At 39.8% G+C, this 21,452-nt stretch overlaps 1 protein-coding gene across 5 annotated transcripts in view; it reads left to right on the plus strand.

Moving 5' to 3' along the window:
• The window catches only part of mrtfb (myocardin related transcription factor B), a 187,754-nt gene that overhangs the window by 78,577 nt on the left and 87,725 nt on the right, over positions 1-21,452 (plus strand). For all 5 annotated transcript variants that reach the window (XM_012970561.3, XM_031892741.1, XM_031892742.1 and 2 more), the window contains one exon: positions 10,035-10,242. In XM_012970561.3, coding sequence (XP_012826015.1) covers positions 10,089-10,242 — 154 coding nt within the window. In that variant the 5' untranslated portion in view covers positions 10,035-10,088. The remainder of the gene's footprint in view (positions 1-10,034; positions 10,243-21,452) is intronic.

The raw sequence follows: 21,452 nt of genomic DNA on the forward strand, positions 1-21,452 counted from the left end.
TTGTGTGCATGTGTGCATGTGTGCATGTGTGCATGTGTGTGTGTGCAAGTAACTGAGTGTAATAAGTGCTATGAATGTGTGAAAATGTATATGTGTGTGTGTAAGTGTGAGTATAAGTGTGTATTAGTGTAATATGTGTGTGTATGTGTGTTTGTGTGTGTAAGTAGCACATACCTGGGATCCATGGAGCTGCAGATCGCTGGAATCGCTGCAGATCAGACGCAGGCAGAAGATGCAGCCACAGCAGCAGAAACGGTGAGTAACAGGAAGCAGGGGGGGCGGAGGGGGGCGCGCAGGAAGGAAGGGAGAGAGGAGAAAAAGTCGGGCACGTAGAATATACGTGCCCGACTTTTTCTATGGGGCCCCTGGGCGATCGCGCCCCAGGGGCCACTAGTAACCCCCCTCTGCGCGTTGTCTAGGGGGTTCCTTACCTTCCGCTTGTTCTCTGCGCTCGGACTAAGCAGCGAGCGCAGAGAACAAGCGAAAGGTAAATAAAACGTAGCTCCTACGTGCTGGGCATTCAACGCCTTTTTATAGCAGCACGTAGGAGCTACGTGCTTGGCGCCCAAAGGGTTAATGACTCGGTGCAGCGTTTCTGTGAGTGCTTATGGCTGTATTTACATAGACCTGTCTGATACAGCTTACTTAGTTTTTACCTTTCCTTCTCCTTTAATATAGTTGATTTTCGCTTTGCTGCTAAAACACCTTTATCCTCTACACATCTAGAAAGGCTTTCCATTCTTTGTGGGATTTGCTTCCATTGAAGATGCAAAGAGTCTGGGCACTGATGATGGCAATCAGGCCTGGCTTGCAGTTGGGGTTCTATTTCATCACAGTGGTTTAGGGTTGTCTCTGTGCACTCCAGTCATGTTACTCCTTTTCGATCTGTGTAAACCCATTCTGTATAGATCTTAGTGAACTTTGTGCACAGTGGTCTTATTCTATTAAAACAGAAAATACCTTCCCCAAACTGTTTCCCCAAAGAAGGAAGCACAGACTTCTTAGGACTGTCATTGCACTATGTAGTAATAAGTGGTGACAACATAATTTAGCCATATAGTGTGTTAGGAAAGTGGAATAGGGTAATTTGTCACCTAGGCCCTTACATGCCAAGCAGTGTTTTGTGCTAATGTTAGAGAGTGGGTATACAGACACAGGATTTTTTGGCAGACAGTGTTCTTTTTTTCCCAAAAAAGCAATCAGATTACAAGATTCACCCCTATAGATTAGAGGAACGGAGCTTCCATTTGAAGCAGCGTAGTTGGTTTTTCACGGTGAGGGCAGTGAGGTTGGGGAATGCCCTTCTGGGGGATGTTGGGATGGCAGATTCTGTTAATGTCTTTAAAAGGGGCCTGGATGAGTTCTTGAACAAGCAGAATATCCAAAGCTATTGTGATACTAATATCTACAATAAGTATTGATGTTTGTATATATGGTTTATGTATGTGAGTGTATAGATAGGTCGGTATAGGTCTATGTGTGTGCGTTTGTGTGTAGGTTTGCTTGGAAGGGATGAACTTGATGGAATTTGGTCTTTTTTCAACCCACCTTATGTAACTATGTAACAATATATTTCTTATTTACCATTCTAAGAAATGATGTATTTGTTTTTCCAAAAAACTGGCCAAAGTTATTATCAGGCACCAGAAGTCAGGTTGTTTTCTTTGAGGGCCCACTAATTAAAATACTGCTAAGTGAGTTGGGTTAGGATTTTAAAGTTAATGGAGCAGCCAGTCTAACAATATTAAATTGATAATAAAGTATAGTTAAAGGGGACCTGTCACCCTAATAATTCCAAATTTATCATGTTAGTTGCGCAAAATAAACTTCACTTACACTACATAAATAGGGATGAACCGAATCCACTATTTTCAGATTCGGGCGAATACTGAACCGAATCCAAATCCTAATTTACATATGTACATTAGGATATGGATGGGTTAAATAGTGTGTCGTGCAGCTAAAAAATGTCCCTGTTTAAGTACAAAACGTCACGTGATTTTAAGGATTCAGATCTGGTTTGGCCAGGAGCGTGGATTCGGCTGAATCCGAATCCTGATTAAAAAGGCCAAATCTTGGCAGAATCCTGAACTGAATCCTGGATTTGGTACATCCCTAATATAAATAATATAAATCTTGTTTCTTCCAGTGTTGGAATTACTCAATCACAGCAAGCAGGTGTGTGGCATTTTATGCCCAAAATCTTGTTTATGTGCCAGAGTGGGGGACCTGATGCCCATGCACTGGCTATATCATCACATGATAAGGAGGGAGGGGGAAAGTGAGGAGTGTAGTGACATCTAAGAAGTGCCGATTGGAAAGTTAAAGCTATTGTCTGCCCTGCCTCTATCTATGCCTTATGCCTGGAGTGGCTTTCTGCTGTTTCTCAACTCGCCTCAAGGCAGCAGCGTCGCTGCTGACAGAATAATGATATTTGAGAAGTATAACAATTGTTTGCAATGTTTAAAGGATAAGCCTGTTACTTTTAAAATCCCCTAAAATTACTCTAAACAGCCCCGTATACAGATTTATTTTGTTTTTCAATTGCAAGCAGCTGAACAGCAGTTCTTTTAGGTACTTCCTTGTCTAGCATGAAGCTCCACCCACTTTTGTATTTGGAGCCCTCCTCTCTCTGACTATCAAGACATTTAAAGAGGTGCCTACTGGGCATGCTTACTGCCCTTTGCTCCAATAAGAATCAACCAGGCATGCACAGTAAACACCTCTTTGACCTCCAACCTGCCTGCCAGATTATTAATAGGGTTTATACCATGTTCCCTGTACATTTCTCTGATAAGAACCTTTTTAGTATTTGAGTCAAAACATTTTCCATTTTGTCCATTTTCTTTCAAAGCTACAAACTAAAAAATTCACCAAATATGAATGTTACGATGAGCAGCAACGTATGCCACTGTCTTGTGCCAGGCAGTTGCTTTGGCAGCTCCATTTGAACAGACCTTAGACTATGAAATTTTTTATGGATGAGAAAGCCTCAGGAAGAGCTTTTTAGAGTATTGGCTGCTCTGGAATCCTTGTTCTTGTGCTGCTTTTAAATTCAAGGTCATTGTGTTCTGTTGATTGGTACTTCTCAGTATGGTCAAACTAGTAATCATTTAATCAGCTGTATTTCAACAATGGCTTACTTCACATATGCAATGAAGGCAAAGTATTACAATAAAACTCTAATCTTGAATTGTTTTAAAAAAATTCCTAACGAAAAACAGCTAAATGTTATATTGGTTTAAATTGTTATGAAAGTTTGAGTCTTATGTGCTTAGTAGAGAAGTGGACATACAAAGCATTGGCAAATTTCTGCATATTTTGCAAAGTAAGTAAGTGTGATTGGTTTCAAAAGACCCCGCAGTCCTTACCCAAGTTGCATCCCTGTGATTTCACCACTGATGTGCTGGCATCTGTTATACTTTCACTTTTTCCATCAGGTGAAAACAAAAACTGGTCACATAATAAATGCAGATTGCTAAATTGATGTAGGCAATGTTATTTTAATGGAACTAAATATGCACTTCATTAGGGTCTGTATTTCTGTGTTCTTGGCCAAATACATTACTATAGAATGTATTATTATTTTGTACCCTGTTTCTTTCGTTATTTGCAGTTCTAACATTACTCCATTTAATGCCTAATTTTTCAAAATAGGCTGTTTCTGTATCAGGTTTACAGATTTGCTTTGATTAAAGGGAAAAATTAAAATATGAGAAAAGCAAAACACTGGTTGATATATTTCATGTCACCCAAATCTAGACTTACAGTAAATCTATGCACATTAGCAAGAACATATTTGTGAGCAATTTGGTATTACCTGAATTTCTGCATTATTTGCTCATACAAATGCGGTATAGAGAAGAAAAGGTAAAATCACTAAAGGGTGGCAAATGTTAAACACCCCCCAGTGATTATCACCACTTACCTGATGCCCCAGGTTGGTGCTCCTGTTAGCAGAAAACTGTTCTGGCAGGGAATACTTCTGAGCGAGCACCACAGTATGTGCCCTGTGTGAATTCACAGTAGATTGAAAGCAAAAAGATGGCTTTTTACTCTGCTGCACATTTCCCTGGTAACAGAAGCACTAGCCAGGGGCATCAGGTAAGTAACAATTGGCACCCCCCAGTGATTTTAACTTTTCATTATCCTTCAAACTGGGGGTACCCAAACCTTTTTAGACTCTGATCCACATTCAAATGTAAAAAGAGTTGGGGACCAAAAAAAGTGCATGTGATGCCAGATAAGGGCCTACAGAAGGTTCTGTATTTATGCAACCAAAACTTGCATTCAAGTCAGAAGCACCTATTTTAGGGCCACATGGAGCAACATCCATAGGGTTGGAGGGCAACATGTTGCTTGAAAACCATTGGTTGGGGTTCACTGCTAAAAACTAATACACAAGTAGTTTTACTTATTTTTGTCAATACAGAACACACCATTTAAATATTTACAGTCCTTGCTGGAAATAATAGGTCAACCCATGTATTTAATAAGTGGTAGAACTTCCTACAGCAACAATGACCTGAACCAAACATTTCCTGTAGCTGTTGATCAGGCTTCCTTCTTACAATACTATTGCAGTTAACTGACACACAGCAGGGGCAAAAGTATTCATACACCTGCTGCTCCAACATATCTTTCCCGAACCAGGAGAACTAACAGGAAGTCTGTCCTCCCTTTGCTGCTGTAGGGAAGGCTTTCCAGTAGATTTTGGAACATTCTTAGTAGGATTTGTTTCCATTCGGCTAGGAATATTAGGGACATAGGGTAGTGATGTTGAGGATCAGGCTTGGCTTGCAGTAACTACCCAAATATTCTACTGTAAAATTATTTGCTACAATTTTGAATTTATTGTATTCTCTTTGATAGCAAGTTGTACTGCCCCTTAGATACCAAAGCAGCCTCAAACAATTTTGTTCTTTGCACCATGCTTCTCAGTTGGCATGAGATTTTAGTATTGGTGCAAGGTTCTTTTTTTCCCTTCAGACATGGCCTTTTGTTCCATAGAGCCCAATTTCTTTTCTTAAGGATAGAGCATATTGTGTGTTCAGACAACTGTTAAAAAGCACCAGTTCCCATTGCTATATTAAAGAGTCGGTGCTATTGTCTATTTGCAGCAATTGAGATGTATTAAAGGTGCAGAAAATTCTTCAAATGAAGCAACTCCCATGCTTGTATAAATGTATAAATACATAGGAGTAATGTGCAGTGCGCACTGTTATTCTTTCCTTTTTGTAAATGGAGAAAAGGAGATTTCACCATCAGTATACAGTTTATTTATTGTTTAGGCATTTAGGGTATGGAATTCCCTAGCAAGAGAGACGTCAATGAGTGATTCAACGTTGTGGTTCGGAAAAGGCACATGTGCATTATTGTTCCCAGAAACCCTCTAATTGTTTCTTCTTTCTGGCCTGCAACTAAATATTGCTTATCTTTCTCCTGCTCATTCTCTATTTTAATTTCCAGATTGCTGCCTGCTTACTAGGGCTAATAAGCCGTAAATGCCATATGGAGCTTTAAAGAATCATAAAAAATGAAGAATAATTGCTAATTGTCAATACCAAAATTAAAGTTAAGTACCCATCTAAATAGGAACAATACACCACAAAGCCTATGCTTAAATTTGTGCAAGCAGATTGCTTCCCTTTCCCTTTCATTTCTGAGGCTTGAATTTTTCCTGTTCAGCCTTGTATTACGTACTTCATGAATAAGTGTAATTAAATGGATGAGTGCCATATTGTAAATGGATACATGCTACATTGTTGCAGAGAAACAGAATGAATTGCTAGCTAGCCATGCCGCATGTAAATTTTTTAAATAAATCTTTTAAAATGATGGCCTTTTTACAGTATGCAGATATGCCCATTGTGCAAGGTAATGCTAAATTATATACAGGCCTATATTATAGAAATATTATGCTTTAAAGGGAGAGATATAAACTTAAGATTGCAGTGAGTCAGAAAATAAAATGACTTTTTGTATTCTTATAAACAGGCAGTTATTTTTAGTGTGAACTTGATTGTTTTATATGCGATGACAGTGTTGGACTGGCCCATGGAGACACCAGGAAAACTCTCAGTGGGCCCAGGTGTGAGTAGGCCCTTATGCTCCTTACCATTTGGCCTGCTTCATGGTCATTCCCTATTTCTAAATGGGAAGAAAGAGGAGAAATAGATGGAAGAATAGATGCTAGCATGTAAATTAAAGAGACTAGAGGTGTTGTGAGGACAGGAGGAAAAATAGTTTGGAGAGTGGGCCCCAAGTCTAAGGTTTTCTGGTGGGTTCCCCTTGGTTCACAGTCCGACACTGTGCAATGAAATTGCCAGGCAAGAGCTTTAAGCTAATTTAATACAATGAGACTGGTGAGATGTTACTAATGGCTGCAGGTTGCCCTGGACAGTCACCTAGGTTGACGTTAATCTGACTACATTACAGGTCCAGGTTTTAAGTGCCCTGTCTTGGTGTTTTGTTTTTTTTTTGATTGCTAGCAGTTAAGCCAAAGAGCAGCCGCTAAGCTTTTTTTTTTATTAACCATACTTTCCTCTTTCCAGTCTTGATGCTAAAGTTACAGATGAAATATTGGAAAGACTTTTAGAAAAACTTGCTAGAAGGAAACAAATGTCAGTTGGCACCTGCCAGCTCTGGGCAGTGGAATTATGTAGATTGTATTGACTAGTGCATGCCTGATGGAATCATTTCAATATAAAACACACTGCATTCCTAATCTTCAGCTTCAGTGTCTCATGTATGTACCGCTGGGATAATTTAGCTATTTGATAGCTTATTTTCCACTCAGAGCCTTTAGATGTTGTTGAACACAAGGTATTTCATCAGGCTTCCCTTGCAGGAGTCAGACTCTCTAGCAGTTCCACATGCAGCATCTATTAGATTCTAATAAAAGCATACATTTCTGGGGAAATTTATCTGCAGCCTTAACAAGTAATGCTAAGACAATTGTTTTTCCAGTTCCCTACTATAGGACAACTTTATTCTGGTACACCATGTACATTTACTCAAATTTCTTTTCTGTATAGGATACATAAGTGCAATGAGCAATATCATTTACACTCATTTATATTGGCAGTTGTTTTTTGTAGTTCCAAATGTTTCTGTTCCAGTTTTCTTCTCAGGAATATGCCACTTTTGTACTTTATTATGAGATTATTATGAGAGTGGATTCAAATTTGAGCATATTATTACTGTTGTGTTTAGTATTGAGCTCTAAATGTACCCCATGGCTGTTCAGCTGGAGGCCCAGGGCTAGATGCAATGCTTCAATTCCCCACACCATCTGTCCCATATTTTGCAGGACAGTTTTGGCTCAAGACCTTTAATGCAATATCTGTACAAGAAAAAGCAGTATTTAGAATTTGTGGAGGTATGTGAGACATTGCTACAAAAAAATGCATAATTTCAGAAAAATCAAGCATTCAGGACATTATACATTAAAACAAATTGGCAGAACTGGTGTACCTCTTTGTCACTTGGCTGCAGAGAACAGTGCTGATGTACTTTTATATGTACCTGCACAACATATTCCTTTTAGAATACATAGCTCTCCCACAACACTGGTAAGAGTCCAAAGGGTCAGGCACCTCTTCCTTCCAAATTAATTCTTCTATATTTGTTTTGTTGATGCTTGACATTGCGCTTCTTTAGAACCAAGGGCACTGTGTGCACTAATCTAAATGCCTAAAAGAATAATATGATATATGTTCCTTTACCAGGAGCATTTTCCTTCAAGAGATTCTGTAAAGTAATATAATGCATGAACTTTTCAAGAAAGCCTCCCTTTCTCATGAAAACACCAAAAAAGAAATAAGCTTTACTTATGGCATGTTCAGCCAAATATCAATTAAAAATGCAGACATTGCATTTTAATTTGATAACTGACTGACCTTATTGTTTATCATGATCATCACATGCTTTGGAATAAAATGTCCTGTATAGATACTACTGTATCTATATTTAACTCCCCAGATAAGACTTCACCTTAATTATGCGTCAGTTCATAGGAATGATATTTATTAGCTGAAAATGAGATGTGCCACTAAACTGGTGAAGGGAATGGAACAATTAAACTCCAGAGAAATACTATTAGTTAAGTTTAAGAGATGGCTTTGGGGTGGGTGGGGGGAGCGTTGCCTCAACTTGGATTTTGGCATGATCTGTGTGCAACATTAATGTTTAGGAGGTATCCACCCCCTTCCTTGAACCACACTGACTTACAAACATATCAAGCATTTAAACACTAAAGAAATAACATGATGTAATAACAGCCCAAACCCCTCTAAATAAAGACAGTCATTTTAAATTCTGTACCAATATATATATAATATACTTCTGTGTGTATCTGCAAAATAGTTACAAGAAGAGACAGTTAGTTGGCAAGTGCTATCTTGTCCCCTAACGTAGATCATTGGTGCTGGGGGTTATAGGGAGCAGTTAAGATGGCCATACACGTTAAGATTTTTAAAATATCTTTTTGTTACAGTAGGTACAGGCTTATCTTGAAACGATTGTTTAAAAGTACGATTTGCCCATCAATGAAAACAACAATTTTGAGCGATAGTAAAAGCTAGCAGTAGGTGAATTAATAGGATATCAGTTATTTGTTGAGTATTCAATTTGAAAATTTAGATTTCCTTTAAAGTCTCATTATCATACAAATAAAATAACATTGATGTAGCAGATCGCTTGCAGGGTCTGTTGATGAATAATGATGAAAATGAATAATCTCTCATTAAGCAGGGTTGTACTCTTTTGATTAATATCAGATCTCACAAACAGGACCCTCTGACCTTTTGTCTTGTTTGTTGCAGGGCTTGTCATTTTCCCCAACATATTTTACAGCTCTGTGGAAAATGTTTGCACTTAATAAATTACAAGTAATCCAGTGCCATATGGAAAGCACTTATGCTGCCCCTCAGTCTGCTCAGTACTGAGCAGGCTTCACTTTGCCTTCACTTATCCATGTGTGCAGGGATATAATGCTTTGAACAATTATTGTACACACTTTTGTATCATGGGATCCTTTGCAAATACTGACTCTTGCTTGGCTTGGATGCCTTAACAATCTATTGGTTATGTTGCCTAAAAACCTACGCCAGCCTTCCTATCTATTTAACTTTATTCTCTACAAACAACATTTGCATCAAACATCATATTCACCAAAACATGTGGTAACCCTATTTGTTGAATCAAACTGCACCCTTACATACATGAAATGATTTAATACATTTATTGTCCTGAACCACTTTGCCATCTTATAAATAACAGTCAAAGTCTATAAACATATAGCACCCAGATACAGTTTTTCAAGAGTCTTCAGTCCACAAACACTTATCCCTTATCCACCGCATGGAAATCTGGTTACATAAAAGAAGGCATTTCAAGTGCACATATCTGCTTTCCAAAGGGATACCACATCACTGACTGTAAATTTGCTTTGAGATAAAAGAGACACAACATGGTGTAATAACTTTTTAAGCAATATTGGAAAGAATTTAGGTGCTGGAATGTCACATAGATATTAGACTCTCCGTTGGTCCTCTTTCTTTCTGTTGGTTGAGCTGCTAGTATTAAGGGTTAGCAGATTCATCATTTAGCAATCTTCAGTGTTATACTAAAAAGCCTATAGCGATCTCCCCAGCCAATTCTTCTGCCTCCACCTCTCAGTTAATTTGCAAATGGCAACCAATGAAAATTTGTAATGAATGTATTTAGTAAAGTTGCTCAAAATTACATTTTCTTCCGTTATACAAAAAGGTTTTTGGTGGGAGATTCAAATTACTTTGAAAACAAAACTTACACAAGGTTGTTAAATTTGTTTCTAAACTATATTTTGAATATCAGTTAAACTATTAATACATGTGATTTATTATTACTGCTAGTTGCCAAACCAGTTGGATCCCAACTTGCTTGGAGATCCCCCCCCCCCCCGTTAGGTGCAATATTTACAATAACACAGGCAATTTAGGCAAATAATATTAGTTCAAATGTTTAATTTTTAACATTTCCTCTTTCTTCAGTAATTTCAGGTACAATTAAAGGACCCTGGGTGGTTTCTCTTTCCCTGAACCAAGATGAATCATCATATGGCACAAGACATGGAAGAGGAGCCTGGATCATTATTGAGCTTGGCTTCTAGTCCACAGAGTGAAGCTGTTGCTCATGACTTCCAGGAATTGTCCTTGCAATCTGTGCAGCAATTACCTCCTCTCAAGGAGCGGAAAAATGGTGAGTGTAGTAGTTTTTTTCATTTCTATTATAAACTTCTTAGAAATTCCCCCTTAGCGTGCAGATACAAAGACACCCCCTCTATCAGAATGGTTTACACAGTTCTATAAGCTGCTGAGTTGGCAGCTAAAATCGGGCAGTGTACAACCAGCATTAGATAATAATAGGCCTCCCCCTTTACCCTTCTGTATGTAATTAGGAAAACATCGTTTGGCCTTTTTTTTGCATGTCACAAGATAAAGGGATAAACAGCATAATTAGTTTCCAAAAATGGCGTTTCTTATCCACACTTTGGTCTTTATGGTTTGCTCTTTATGTATATTTCTACTGGGCGACCTGTATTTTCTGTGTTTGTGTTCCTGTGTGGGATGGATCTTTGCAAAACAGCTGGAAGAGTACACTCAAAGGCAGCAATTACAGACTGATAAACACAGAAAGAAAATTTCCTTTTATTTACTTGCTTACTGGTCATGTAGGTTTGAAAGTAAAATTTTCATCCAGTCAGTACAACACCATGCTATCTTGAATTCTCTAGAAAAAATGTGGAAGTAATGCTCACAACTACATTTCATTAGCCAATGAATCTGTGACCAGGTTCCCTGCACTTACCCATTATCTATATTGATTGGACATAGATACTATCAAATGTCCCTCCCCCTTAAGAAAAACAGGGATTGTTTCTCCATATATTGCAATAAATTCAAGCTGGCCAACTACATCAAAGTCATCTCTGGTCTTGCCACTTCTACACTCACTTTCCTTTGATGTATTAAACATTCTACAGCTTATACATTTTACACAGGCACTGAGATTTACCTTTTTGCCTTTAAGGTTAAAACTTTATTGGCCATAATTGGGATCACCTGACTTGTAGACCTGAGTCCATTTAAAGGGGACATGTCACCCAGACATAAAACGCTTTATAAAAAAGGCCTTTTCAAATAAAACATGAAACCTGTTAAACTGCTGGATGGCACACTGGGAAGCTACACATGAGATTTAAGCTGTAAAATAAGGAATATAAATAATACAAATGAAAGAGCATGGTAAAAGAAAGAAGAAGGAAGACAGAGGGCAGTGGAAGAAACAGCACAGAAAAGAAAATTAAAAAGGTAGGCAAACCAAGAAAGACAGCATACAAGATAAGAAATTAAAAGGCTAGATGCAAAAGAAAATAAAGGAAGGGGTTAGAGAGACAGAAAAAGGGAAAGGCTGAGATGTTGACCCCCGCCCTGTGTGTGTGCATCGTGCACTCAGTTGCGCATGCACACGTGAATGGGGTGGGGTGTGGGGTTGCCAGGTTGCCTAGGGCGCCCGGCCGGCTCTGCCTACAACTTATGTTCTAAGGCCTTCTATACCAGCCACCCCGTCTAGTCTTTTTTTGTACCTTGCAGCTAAGTCAAGGAACCAGTGTCAGCGGAGTTTTAATAAGGCTAGTCATATCTGTGCAGATACTTCATCAGTCCAGTGATGGCCAGGCCCCCTGCAAAAAAAAAATTCCAGAGGGGCCCAGCGCAGAGTAGCAAACCCTACCCAGCCCCCTTCTCCCAGGCCACAGGCACCCCCCTGCCTGCTCACATATAAACCTGCTCCGTGTCTGCTCTCCTACATGAGGGTTGGCAGGGAACTGGGCTTTATAGTCAACAAAAGAGGAAACAGACCCCCCATCTGGGCCTCTTCCCCCCATTATCATTTATTTATGTTGCACCAACAAGGTATATTCTGGGACCTTCTATACCAGACCACCTCTAGTATCTTTTTGTACCTGTCAGCAAAGTTCAAGCAGGACTAGTTATAATATCTGGTTATATCGCCACTCCAGTGGCGAATGCTCTGTGCCAGACCACCCCTCAAAAAAAAATCCTGGCGTGAACGCAAGATGACATAAGAAAATTCACTTTCCTGCCTAAGACTTTGTGGGAGCTGGAATTTATATGCAATAATAAAGGAAGCAGTTCGAATTTAGGTTCTCTATTATTACACCATTGCACCAGTCATTTATTTGGAAATCTACCTATTCTCTTGGTCCAGGGCAAAGTATTGCTGCAGTGGTTAGTGATATGAATAGTCTTTAGGGTGGTTAGGCTTTACTTTGCCCTTCTTGCTCCTGGCAAAGGGATGGAAGTGGGCAGCAGCTCTCTGCATATTGAAGAGCACAGATATTATTCCCACACCTATTTGTGACCAAAGGAAATATGTCATGCCAATAAAATCTGAGAAAGTCATAAGCAGGAAAATAAACAATTCTGGTCTCTCAGAGCTTTATCGCCCTTTCAGTAAGAAGCATTCCAGCGCATATTAAAATCCAAGAAAACATAATTTTTATGATCTTCATGAAATGTACTTTTGTAATAATACCAAAATCAGTCAGCATCTAAAAATAGTGGTTCATGTTCTGGGCACACTGAATGACTCCTTCATTCTAGCACAGTATGTACCATAACATGACAGTGCTGCCATTTCTGCTGTGTTTTATCTCTGTAAATAATAACAACATAGAGCCTTCGCTCCCAGCGTATTGTTCTTCAGTGCTAACAGACCATCCAGGTGCTAGAAATACCTATAGCGGCTATGGCTATGTGTTCGGACATGGGCAGGTGTGATCAGAACGCCTGTGGATCATTTCATACAGCATGCAGCCCTGTACATGGAATTATTGTCAGAAAGAAGAATCCATCAATTGCAATTGCATCCATTGCAAGCCTGTGCTAGATGTAAACAGACCAGCGGCCCCCTCTGATGCTGAAGTATATGCGTTGTAAGAGTCAAGCAATAAAGTATTTACCTGCAAGGAATGGGACCACCAGTAGATGGATTCTGGGCAGGATCAGAGAAATCCTAAGCAGTTGCTGGCATGACTGTTATTACTATTAAGCTACAAGGCACATGCAGTATAGCTGGCATGTGTTGCTGGGAATTTATGACCAGCTATGATTACAAGTGAGTGGGTTAGCTGAATCCTTGCTTCTGCCTTGCCCATTAGACTTTGGGCTTTGTCACAATTTTGGCATCGGTTCTTTGGTGCTAAATTGGCAGAGAATTTTGTACACTGCAGAAGTTCCAAATAAATCTTGTAATTTTAACATATAGGAATTTATATCTTTATTTCAAAGCAAAAGCCACATAGCATATTAATATTGTGTCTTGAGTCCGTTTTGTACAAGACATTTGTCATAGATAAATGGAGCAAGCCTGACTAGCACCCATTAATATAATGAATGAAGTGTGGAAGACGTTATTAGCTGGAATAAGAAAAGGACTATGGACAGTTACACACTGAAACTGGGAGAACAATACAGTTCTTCAAGCCAAACCAATAAATAATATTTCACACAAGATTGCAACAAGCGCTGCAAACATCTTGTATTTAACCATGTGACGCCTGCAAGCAAATGTAATTTGTACATTTAAAACTCTTCCCATAAAATATTGGCAAGTTTATTTGTAGGTGCTGCATGGACAAATACAATCCTTAAATGGGAGGGGAAAAAAAAAATATATATATATAAGGAAAAAATTGGAAGCCTCACGCACAGGTCTTATATATATATATATATATATATATATATATATATATAGACAGGGCCGCGATCAGAAATCACGGGGCCCTTCACAACAAAATTTTCAGGGCCCTCCTCCTCCTCCCACGCCCTGCCCCCTAATGGCCCCTCCCCCAGTGACCCCTCCCATCAGTACAAAGGACACACAAACATTGGTAGCCAGGGCCCCCCTAATACATTGGTGCCCAGCAACAGTGCCCCCCTAATACATTGGTGCCAAGAGCAGTGCCCCCCTAATACATTGGTGCCCAGCAGCAGTGCCCCCCTAGTACATTGGTGCCAAGAGCAGTGCCCCCCTAGTACATTGATGCCCAGCAGCAGTGCCCCCCTAGTACATTAATGCCCAGCAGCAGTGCCTCCCTAGTACATTGGTGCCCAGCAGCAGTGCCCCCCTAGTACATTGGTGCCCAGCAGCAGTGCCCCCATAAGTCAGTGTGCCCCGCAGCCCCCCTAATATGTTGGTGCCCAGCAGCAGTGCCCCCCTAGTACATTGGTACCCAACAGCAGTGCCCCTTATACATTGGTGCCCAGCAGCAGTGCCCCCCTAGTACATTGGTGCCCAACAGCAGTACCCCCCTAGTACATTGGTGCCCAGCAGCAGTGCCCCCCTAGTACATTGGTGCCAAGAGCAGTGCCCCCCTAGTACATTGGTGCCCAGCAGCAGTGCCCCTCTAGTTCATTGGTGCCCAGCAGCAGTGCCCCCCTGGTACATTGGTGCCCAGCAGCAGTGCCCCCCTAGTACATTGGTGCCCAGCAGCAGTGCCCCCCTAGTACATTGGTGCCCAGCAGCAGTGCCCCCTAGTACATTGGTGCCCAGCAGTAGTGCCCCCCTAGTACATTGGTGCCAAGAGCAGTGCCCCCCTAGTACATTGGTGCCAAGAGCAGTGCCCCCCTAGTACATTGGTGCCAAGAGCAGTGCCCCCCTAGTACATTGGTGCCAAGAGCAGTGCCCCCTAGTACATTGGTGCCCAGCAGCAGTGCCCCCATAAGTGAGTGTGCCCCGCGCCCCCCCCTAATACATTGGTGCCCAACAGCAGTTTTACTTCTGCTCTTCGGCGGCTTCTCCGGTGGCTTTGTATCCTTCACGTGCGACGCCTCTACACTTCTGTCTACACGCGAATGCACACAGGCCCTTTTATAAGGTTGCGCCCCGTGCGTAGTGACGTCACCCGTACACACCTGACCAATGACAGGGCCCGGATTTTATTAAAGGGGGCCCGAGCTACAAAGAAAACTGTAGCACCGCTGGGCCCCCTTTAAAAGTAAAAATTGCCCGGGCCCGAGACAGCTGTACCCGCTGTGCCCCCCTGATGGCGGCCCTGTATATAGATATATATAGATATATATAGTGAATATATAGATATATAGTGAATTTTTAACGCAAAAAGTGAACTAACATTTCGGCTGTAGCACCAGCCTTTCTCAAAGTTACACCAACAAGTGAAAGACAACCATAAATACTGTGTATTTTGGGAAATTCAAACACATCAAAGTCTTCACATCACAGTTTGAATTTCCCGCCATACACAGTATTTATGGTTGTCACTTGTTGGTGTAACTTGAGAAAGGCTTGTGCTACAGCCAGAACGTTAGTTCACTATTTGCATTAAAAATTCACTATTTTCATCCTAAGACCTGTGCGTGCGGCTTCCAAATTTTTTCCCTGTCCATTTCTTTGAACCCAGGCATACTTTATTTTCTGTTTCGTGAGTGCCGGCTGTCCCTGTTCCTATTCCTATATATATAAATATATATATATATAAAAACTTTATAGTATTACTGATCCCTTAACTGTAAAAACTGACAAACTGCTCAAGTTTTGTTGGTGATAAATTATTGCAGGAAAGTCTCCCAATACATTTAAACGGGGCCATAAGCGGACTTGTGTATGGGGCCCGACAACAGACCAACCCGAAAGCCAGCCAGATTTCAGTAAGGTAGGTTTGATTGTTTGCATTGGTGCGGCCCATCCCCGACAGCCTGCAGTGGTAGCTATTATGATCAGATCAGATTAGACCAATATCGCTCAGTTTAAGTGTGTGTTTGTTGCAGATATCTGCTTGTTTTGGGGACCTTTAGTAAGTGGATTTTAGGTGTATGGCCAGCTTATGTTTCCCTGATTAAATAATCCGAAAAATACTTATTTTTTTTTTTTTTTATATCTTTAAAAAAAAAAAAAAGCAGATCTTGCACAAATCTGACCCAAAATTTATATTTTTTTTCTGTGCTAAACAGCTGTGTTCCATCTTATTACAGCAAAACAAATTGTATCTTTCCATTGGAACATTGTGCCTTCCTGCACCTGTCTGTTACCTAGGTCTCTCTGTTCCTTGAACTGCTGTTTTCCCTTAGCATGTTTTATGCAAAGCCCACACGCACCACCCACTACTGTATGGCACCTGTTCCATGTCTTTTTATAAAAATGTTACTCTTTTCCAAGCAAAGATCTGTTTGAGACATGTTATTTCTTTAACACTTGTTTAGATTTTTATTTTATGTAACAGGGATAGACAACAAGGACTGTAGCTATGGAAGTCCTCCGGTGCCTATATAATACATTTTCCTTTGTTAGAAAACAATAAAAAAATTCTCCACCGGAGAGTTGGAAATCTGGAGACGGAGGGGGTACACTGCATGTGACATCACGTCCATCGGCTAGGAGGCGCATTTAGGTCTTGTGCCTAGGGTGGCACCAGAACTAAATACAGTCTAACTTCCAATCAACATTAAGGGCTGCCTTTTTTACATAATATAATAATTTGCCCCAAAAAACAACTCACTTGTAGGTATCCTGAAATAAAATCCTGTTGGCTTAGAGATGATGAAGGGAAGGACAAAAGTATCAGACATTTTGCATAGTTTTATCTTTTCTCACATCTTTCCCTGGTGTGAGGAACCAGTGACAAGTGCCAGTAGTCACATCAATTTTGACATATTTTCTGTCACTTTTCTATTGCTAGTAACATGGTATGGTACTAAGTAGCAGGAATATCTGGTTATGCTAGTGTCACCAGTGAATTTTTCCTTGTAGTGACCTTGTGGGAATCAGTGTATAAAAATTAATGTATAGCAAATAGTATTGGAAAGTAACCAGTTGTGTTAATAGAGACTTCCAAAATGGGACTGTAGGCAGTTATATATTAAATTATACATAGAAACCGCCAAGAAAAAACAGTCCATAGCTGAGGAATTGCTTCTATTGGTAAGCTGAGTAACAGAGTAAATTTGTATATAATGTGCCTTCAGCATGAAAATCACCTTCCAATAAATTATATATTTATTTTATAAATAAAATATAATTACTTTCTCCAAAAGAAGTTTTATTACATACACTGTGCACTGTACAAAATGTAGAAATCTTTGTAGGTTGCAAAGCCTGTATTAAATTTGCACAAATGCACAAAAATAATGAAAAAAAATGTTGCCATTAAGCATATCTTTTTTATAATAAGGACTTTTTTTTACATCCCACTATTAATCTCAGATGTCATCCATATGTTCTGGGTGACATTTAATGTGTCTGCTTGTAATTAGCATATTTAGGAAAGAGATCAGCCCGCTTATCTAATGAAAAACAGCTCTAATTAGTACAAACAAACATTCTAAGGTCTATGGGACATGGGATGTATTCTTTGCCATCGGTTTTCAGTTGTCAGAAAAGTGCCCACACATGGCTTTGCAGCCTGTCATTTACTTGGATGGGAAATACCTTAGCCTGAAGGTACATTGGGGATATCTGGCATTTCCTATTCAAGTGAATGAAAGACAACAGGGGTGGTTGAGTGCTTCTTCATCAGTTCAAATTGCCATCAAAAATATGTGCCAGTAGCATAAGGATATCTCAAGTTTAACCTTTCTTTGTATCTTATTTCCATTAGGTAATGTTGTACAGGTATGGGATCACTTATCTGGAAACCCATTATCGAGAAAACCAAAATTACGGAAGGACCTATCGCCCATAGACTCCATTTTAATCAAATAATTTATCTGTAATAATAAAACAGTACCTCTTACTTGATCCCAACTAAGATATAATTAATACGTATTGGAGGCAAAACAGTCCTATTGGGTTTAATTAATGTTTAAATGAGTTTTTGGTAGACTTAAAGGTATGGAGGTTCAAATTATAGAATTTGATTCAGCAGCTGATATATACATGAATATGAATGTGATCAGGTATCTTCTATTTGCTCAGATTTTTTACAGGATGACAATCAAATTTTACTTACAGAAACTGTACTTCTACTTTGTGTCATGTCACAGAGGCAAATGTATCCCAAATCCTTATGGACTAATAAATTCCTCTTGCTTGATCTGACCAGCAGTATAATGCCAGCAAGCCACACCAGCAGGGGGCCAAATGAAATGGTCACGCCCAGTCTGATAAACTTTTTGGTTTCATCCGAAAATAATAGCTCAACTTTTTGAAGGAGGGGTCAACACACAAACTGAAGATTTTACAGTTCGGCCAAAGAGTACAAAATATGTTTGTGTGTGTGTGGCCATATTAAGGGCAAAACTACAAAAACATGGGAAATTTTTGTAAAGCAACATCACACAGCACAAAAAGCAATATTTATAGGATGTTACATCTGGTCCTCCATGCTGCTATGTAAAATATGATCAGATAATGTCAGATGGTTACTTGTTTTCATGTGTCTACATCTGGCTGTTACTATATTTCAATGAGGAACACAAATCTATCTGACTTGTCAGATGAAATGCAGCATACACTGTCCCTTTCAAAAGTTGTTTAATAAAGTTTACATATCAAATTTTAACATGCATTACATTATTTTTAAAGATATGCAGCTACAGTACATGTGATTAAGATGGCCGTGCACTCCCCTGAACTGCCCTTCTTGAATTGGGCAATATCAGGCTAATCTGATTGCACTTTGGAGGGCCTCATACATGGGCACTTAAAATGCCAACTTAATCTGAAGGGACCAAATCTGCAACTCAAATCCTCCCATGTATAGGCACCTTTAGGATGCAATCTGTCAATCCGACCACATCCAACAAAATCTCCCGTGTAGTTGTACCCTCAGGCTGGCCATACACCTTGCAAACCTGAGCAGCTCTATACCCAAATGTGTAATAACATGCTGATCCAATCCATCAGATAAAAACCACGTGTACTCTGGTCTGTCTGATTCTTTTGGCCAGGCATCTAAGGGGCCCCATACACTGGCATATAAACTACCAGCTCTGTCTGGTGGGGCCAAATCAGCATCTTAAAGGAACAGTAACACCAAAAAATGAAAGAGCTTTAAAGTAATAAAAATATAATGCACTGTAGCCCTGCACTGATAAAACTGTTGTGTTTGCTACAGTAACACTACTATAATTTATATAATAAGCTGCTGTGTAGCCACGGGGGCAGCCATTCAAGCTGGGAAAAAGGAGAAAAGGCACAGGTTACACAGCAAATAACAGATAAGTTCTGTAGAATACAATTGCATTTTATCTGTTATCTACTATGTGCCTGTGCCTTTTCTCCTTTGAATGGCTGCCTCCATGGCTACACAGCATCTTATTTATATAAATTATAGTAGACTTTCTGAAGTAAACACACAGCTTTTACCAGTGCAGGGCAGCAGCACATTATATTTTAGTTACTTTTATACACTTTCATTTTTTGGTGTTACTGTTCCTTTAAGGTAGCCCCTGTATGGTCACCTTTAGAGTGATAGCACACAGGGAGATTTGTCACCTGTTGGAAGTCTGCTGTACCCGCAAGTGTCAAATATTCTGCAAATACCTTAGTACTGGTGTTAGTGTGAATCCATGGCACCAGCATAACAATGTAACGCATGAATATTGCCTTCTCCTGCATTTTTCAGAGATTACATGGTTTATATGTTTTATTTCTGGTGATTCACACTGACACTAGGCGACAAATCTCCTCATCTGCATTTATCCTTAGGTCTTTAACTAATAGGCAAGTTGCCTTTCGTTAGTTTTATCAGCACATATAGAAATTGTAACTCTTTTCAAAGATATCTGCAGAGTATGCTGATGTATATTAATTTTAGAGCAATTGTGAGCCCTGGCCGCATCATCATCCACAAGACTGAGCTGAGTAAGCTGCTATTTGGACTGTTATACATAAACAATGCTACAAAGAATACAAAAGTGTCTGTTTCAATTCGTACAGCCTCAGCACATATCTTCCTGTTATCTAAAAGGAATCAAGTGGTCGTGATTTCCCATGATGTATGACTTTGGGTTGGTACTGCCAGTTCCCACAGTCTTTGCATTCTCTGTGCATCAGTCAGAGTAGAGAAGAAACAAATTTGCAGTAGGAAAGCATGTGAAAATGCACTTAAGCCAGAACTCAGCTCTCTCCAGGGACTGCAACCTCTATGGCTCACCATACAGTGATTGCTATTTGGGGACATTAGAAAAAGATTTCCATTGCATAATCTTTTATTATTAAGCTCTTGTAGGCAATCACTAACTGACATCTTTGCTTCTTCCAGGAGAGACTAGCTCCATTAAGGGTTAGTAAGTCTAGCAAAAAGATTATTTTAAATTAGCTTGGAAAGATATATATTCGATAAACATGCAAATGAAATTGCATTTTGATAGTAATTGTAAGATATTTTCTAATGGATGTTGAGGATTGCAAACCAGTGGTTCTCTAGTAGTTAATGTAATTATAGAATCTTGGATACAGAACTGTAGGGGTGCCTGCCTTGGGCTGCATATTCTAGCTTTGAAGAGTGTGGGGGCACTGGATAATGTATTACATGTATATATTTTAACTGTGTAAACAATGCAGCACTTTCTTAGGCATTATAGAATACAAGCTCTAAAAAGGTCTGTAAGATAGCTGGTACAGTAAGGAGTAAGTGGGGAATAATAGCCTCTGGGAAGGGACTGTGGTTGTGGGATAGCAGGTATAGAAGGGAGAAATTGTACCTATAGTAGCAGTGGGGATAATAGCATCTGAGAAGGGACTGTGGCTGTAGGATAGCAGGTATAGTAGGGAGAGATGGTAACTATTGTAGCAGTGGGGATAATAGCCTCTGGGAAGGGACTGTGGCTGTGGGATAGCAGGTATAGTAGGGAGAGATGGTGCCTATAGTAGTAGTGGGATAATAGCCTCCGGGAAGGGACTGTGGCTGTTGAATAGCAGGTGTAGTAGGGAGAGATGGTGCCTATAGTAGCAGTGGGAATAATAGCCCTTTATTACCCATCTGACTTTTAGAGGGGAGGAAATGGTTTCCCTGGTTGGTATATCAGCCTCTGCTCTGTGTAAGTGGGTGTGGTATTCTGGACAATATATAAGCTTTACAGTGGGCAGTACATCGACCGCAGTCTTAAATAGGTGTCCTAAAATGTTAGCAGAGTATCTGGGTAATCTGGAGTAGCAGTAACAGTCAGGAGTCTTACCAATCAGGATGATGCTGCAAGCATGGCTGATACTTTATTCACCTTACAACAAGAAGGAAAAAGGAACATAACATCACATCCTGGAGAATCTTCCCAGAATGCATAGGTTTATAAAAGCTTTATAAACACAAAACAGTATGTATACTGACACCTACTGGCAGAACATAACAGTATAACACAGTATATTAGAGAGAAGGCTTTTGTTGCTAACTGACAGTGTACAAACACTAGTCTAACACCCCCACTCAA

This window comes from Xenopus tropicalis, chromosome 9, assembly GCF_000004195.4.
Source record: "Xenopus tropicalis strain Nigerian chromosome 9, UCB_Xtro_10.0, whole genome shotgun sequence".
In the NCBI taxonomy this organism is placed as follows: domain Eukaryota; kingdom Metazoa; phylum Chordata; class Amphibia; order Anura; family Pipidae; genus Xenopus; species Xenopus tropicalis.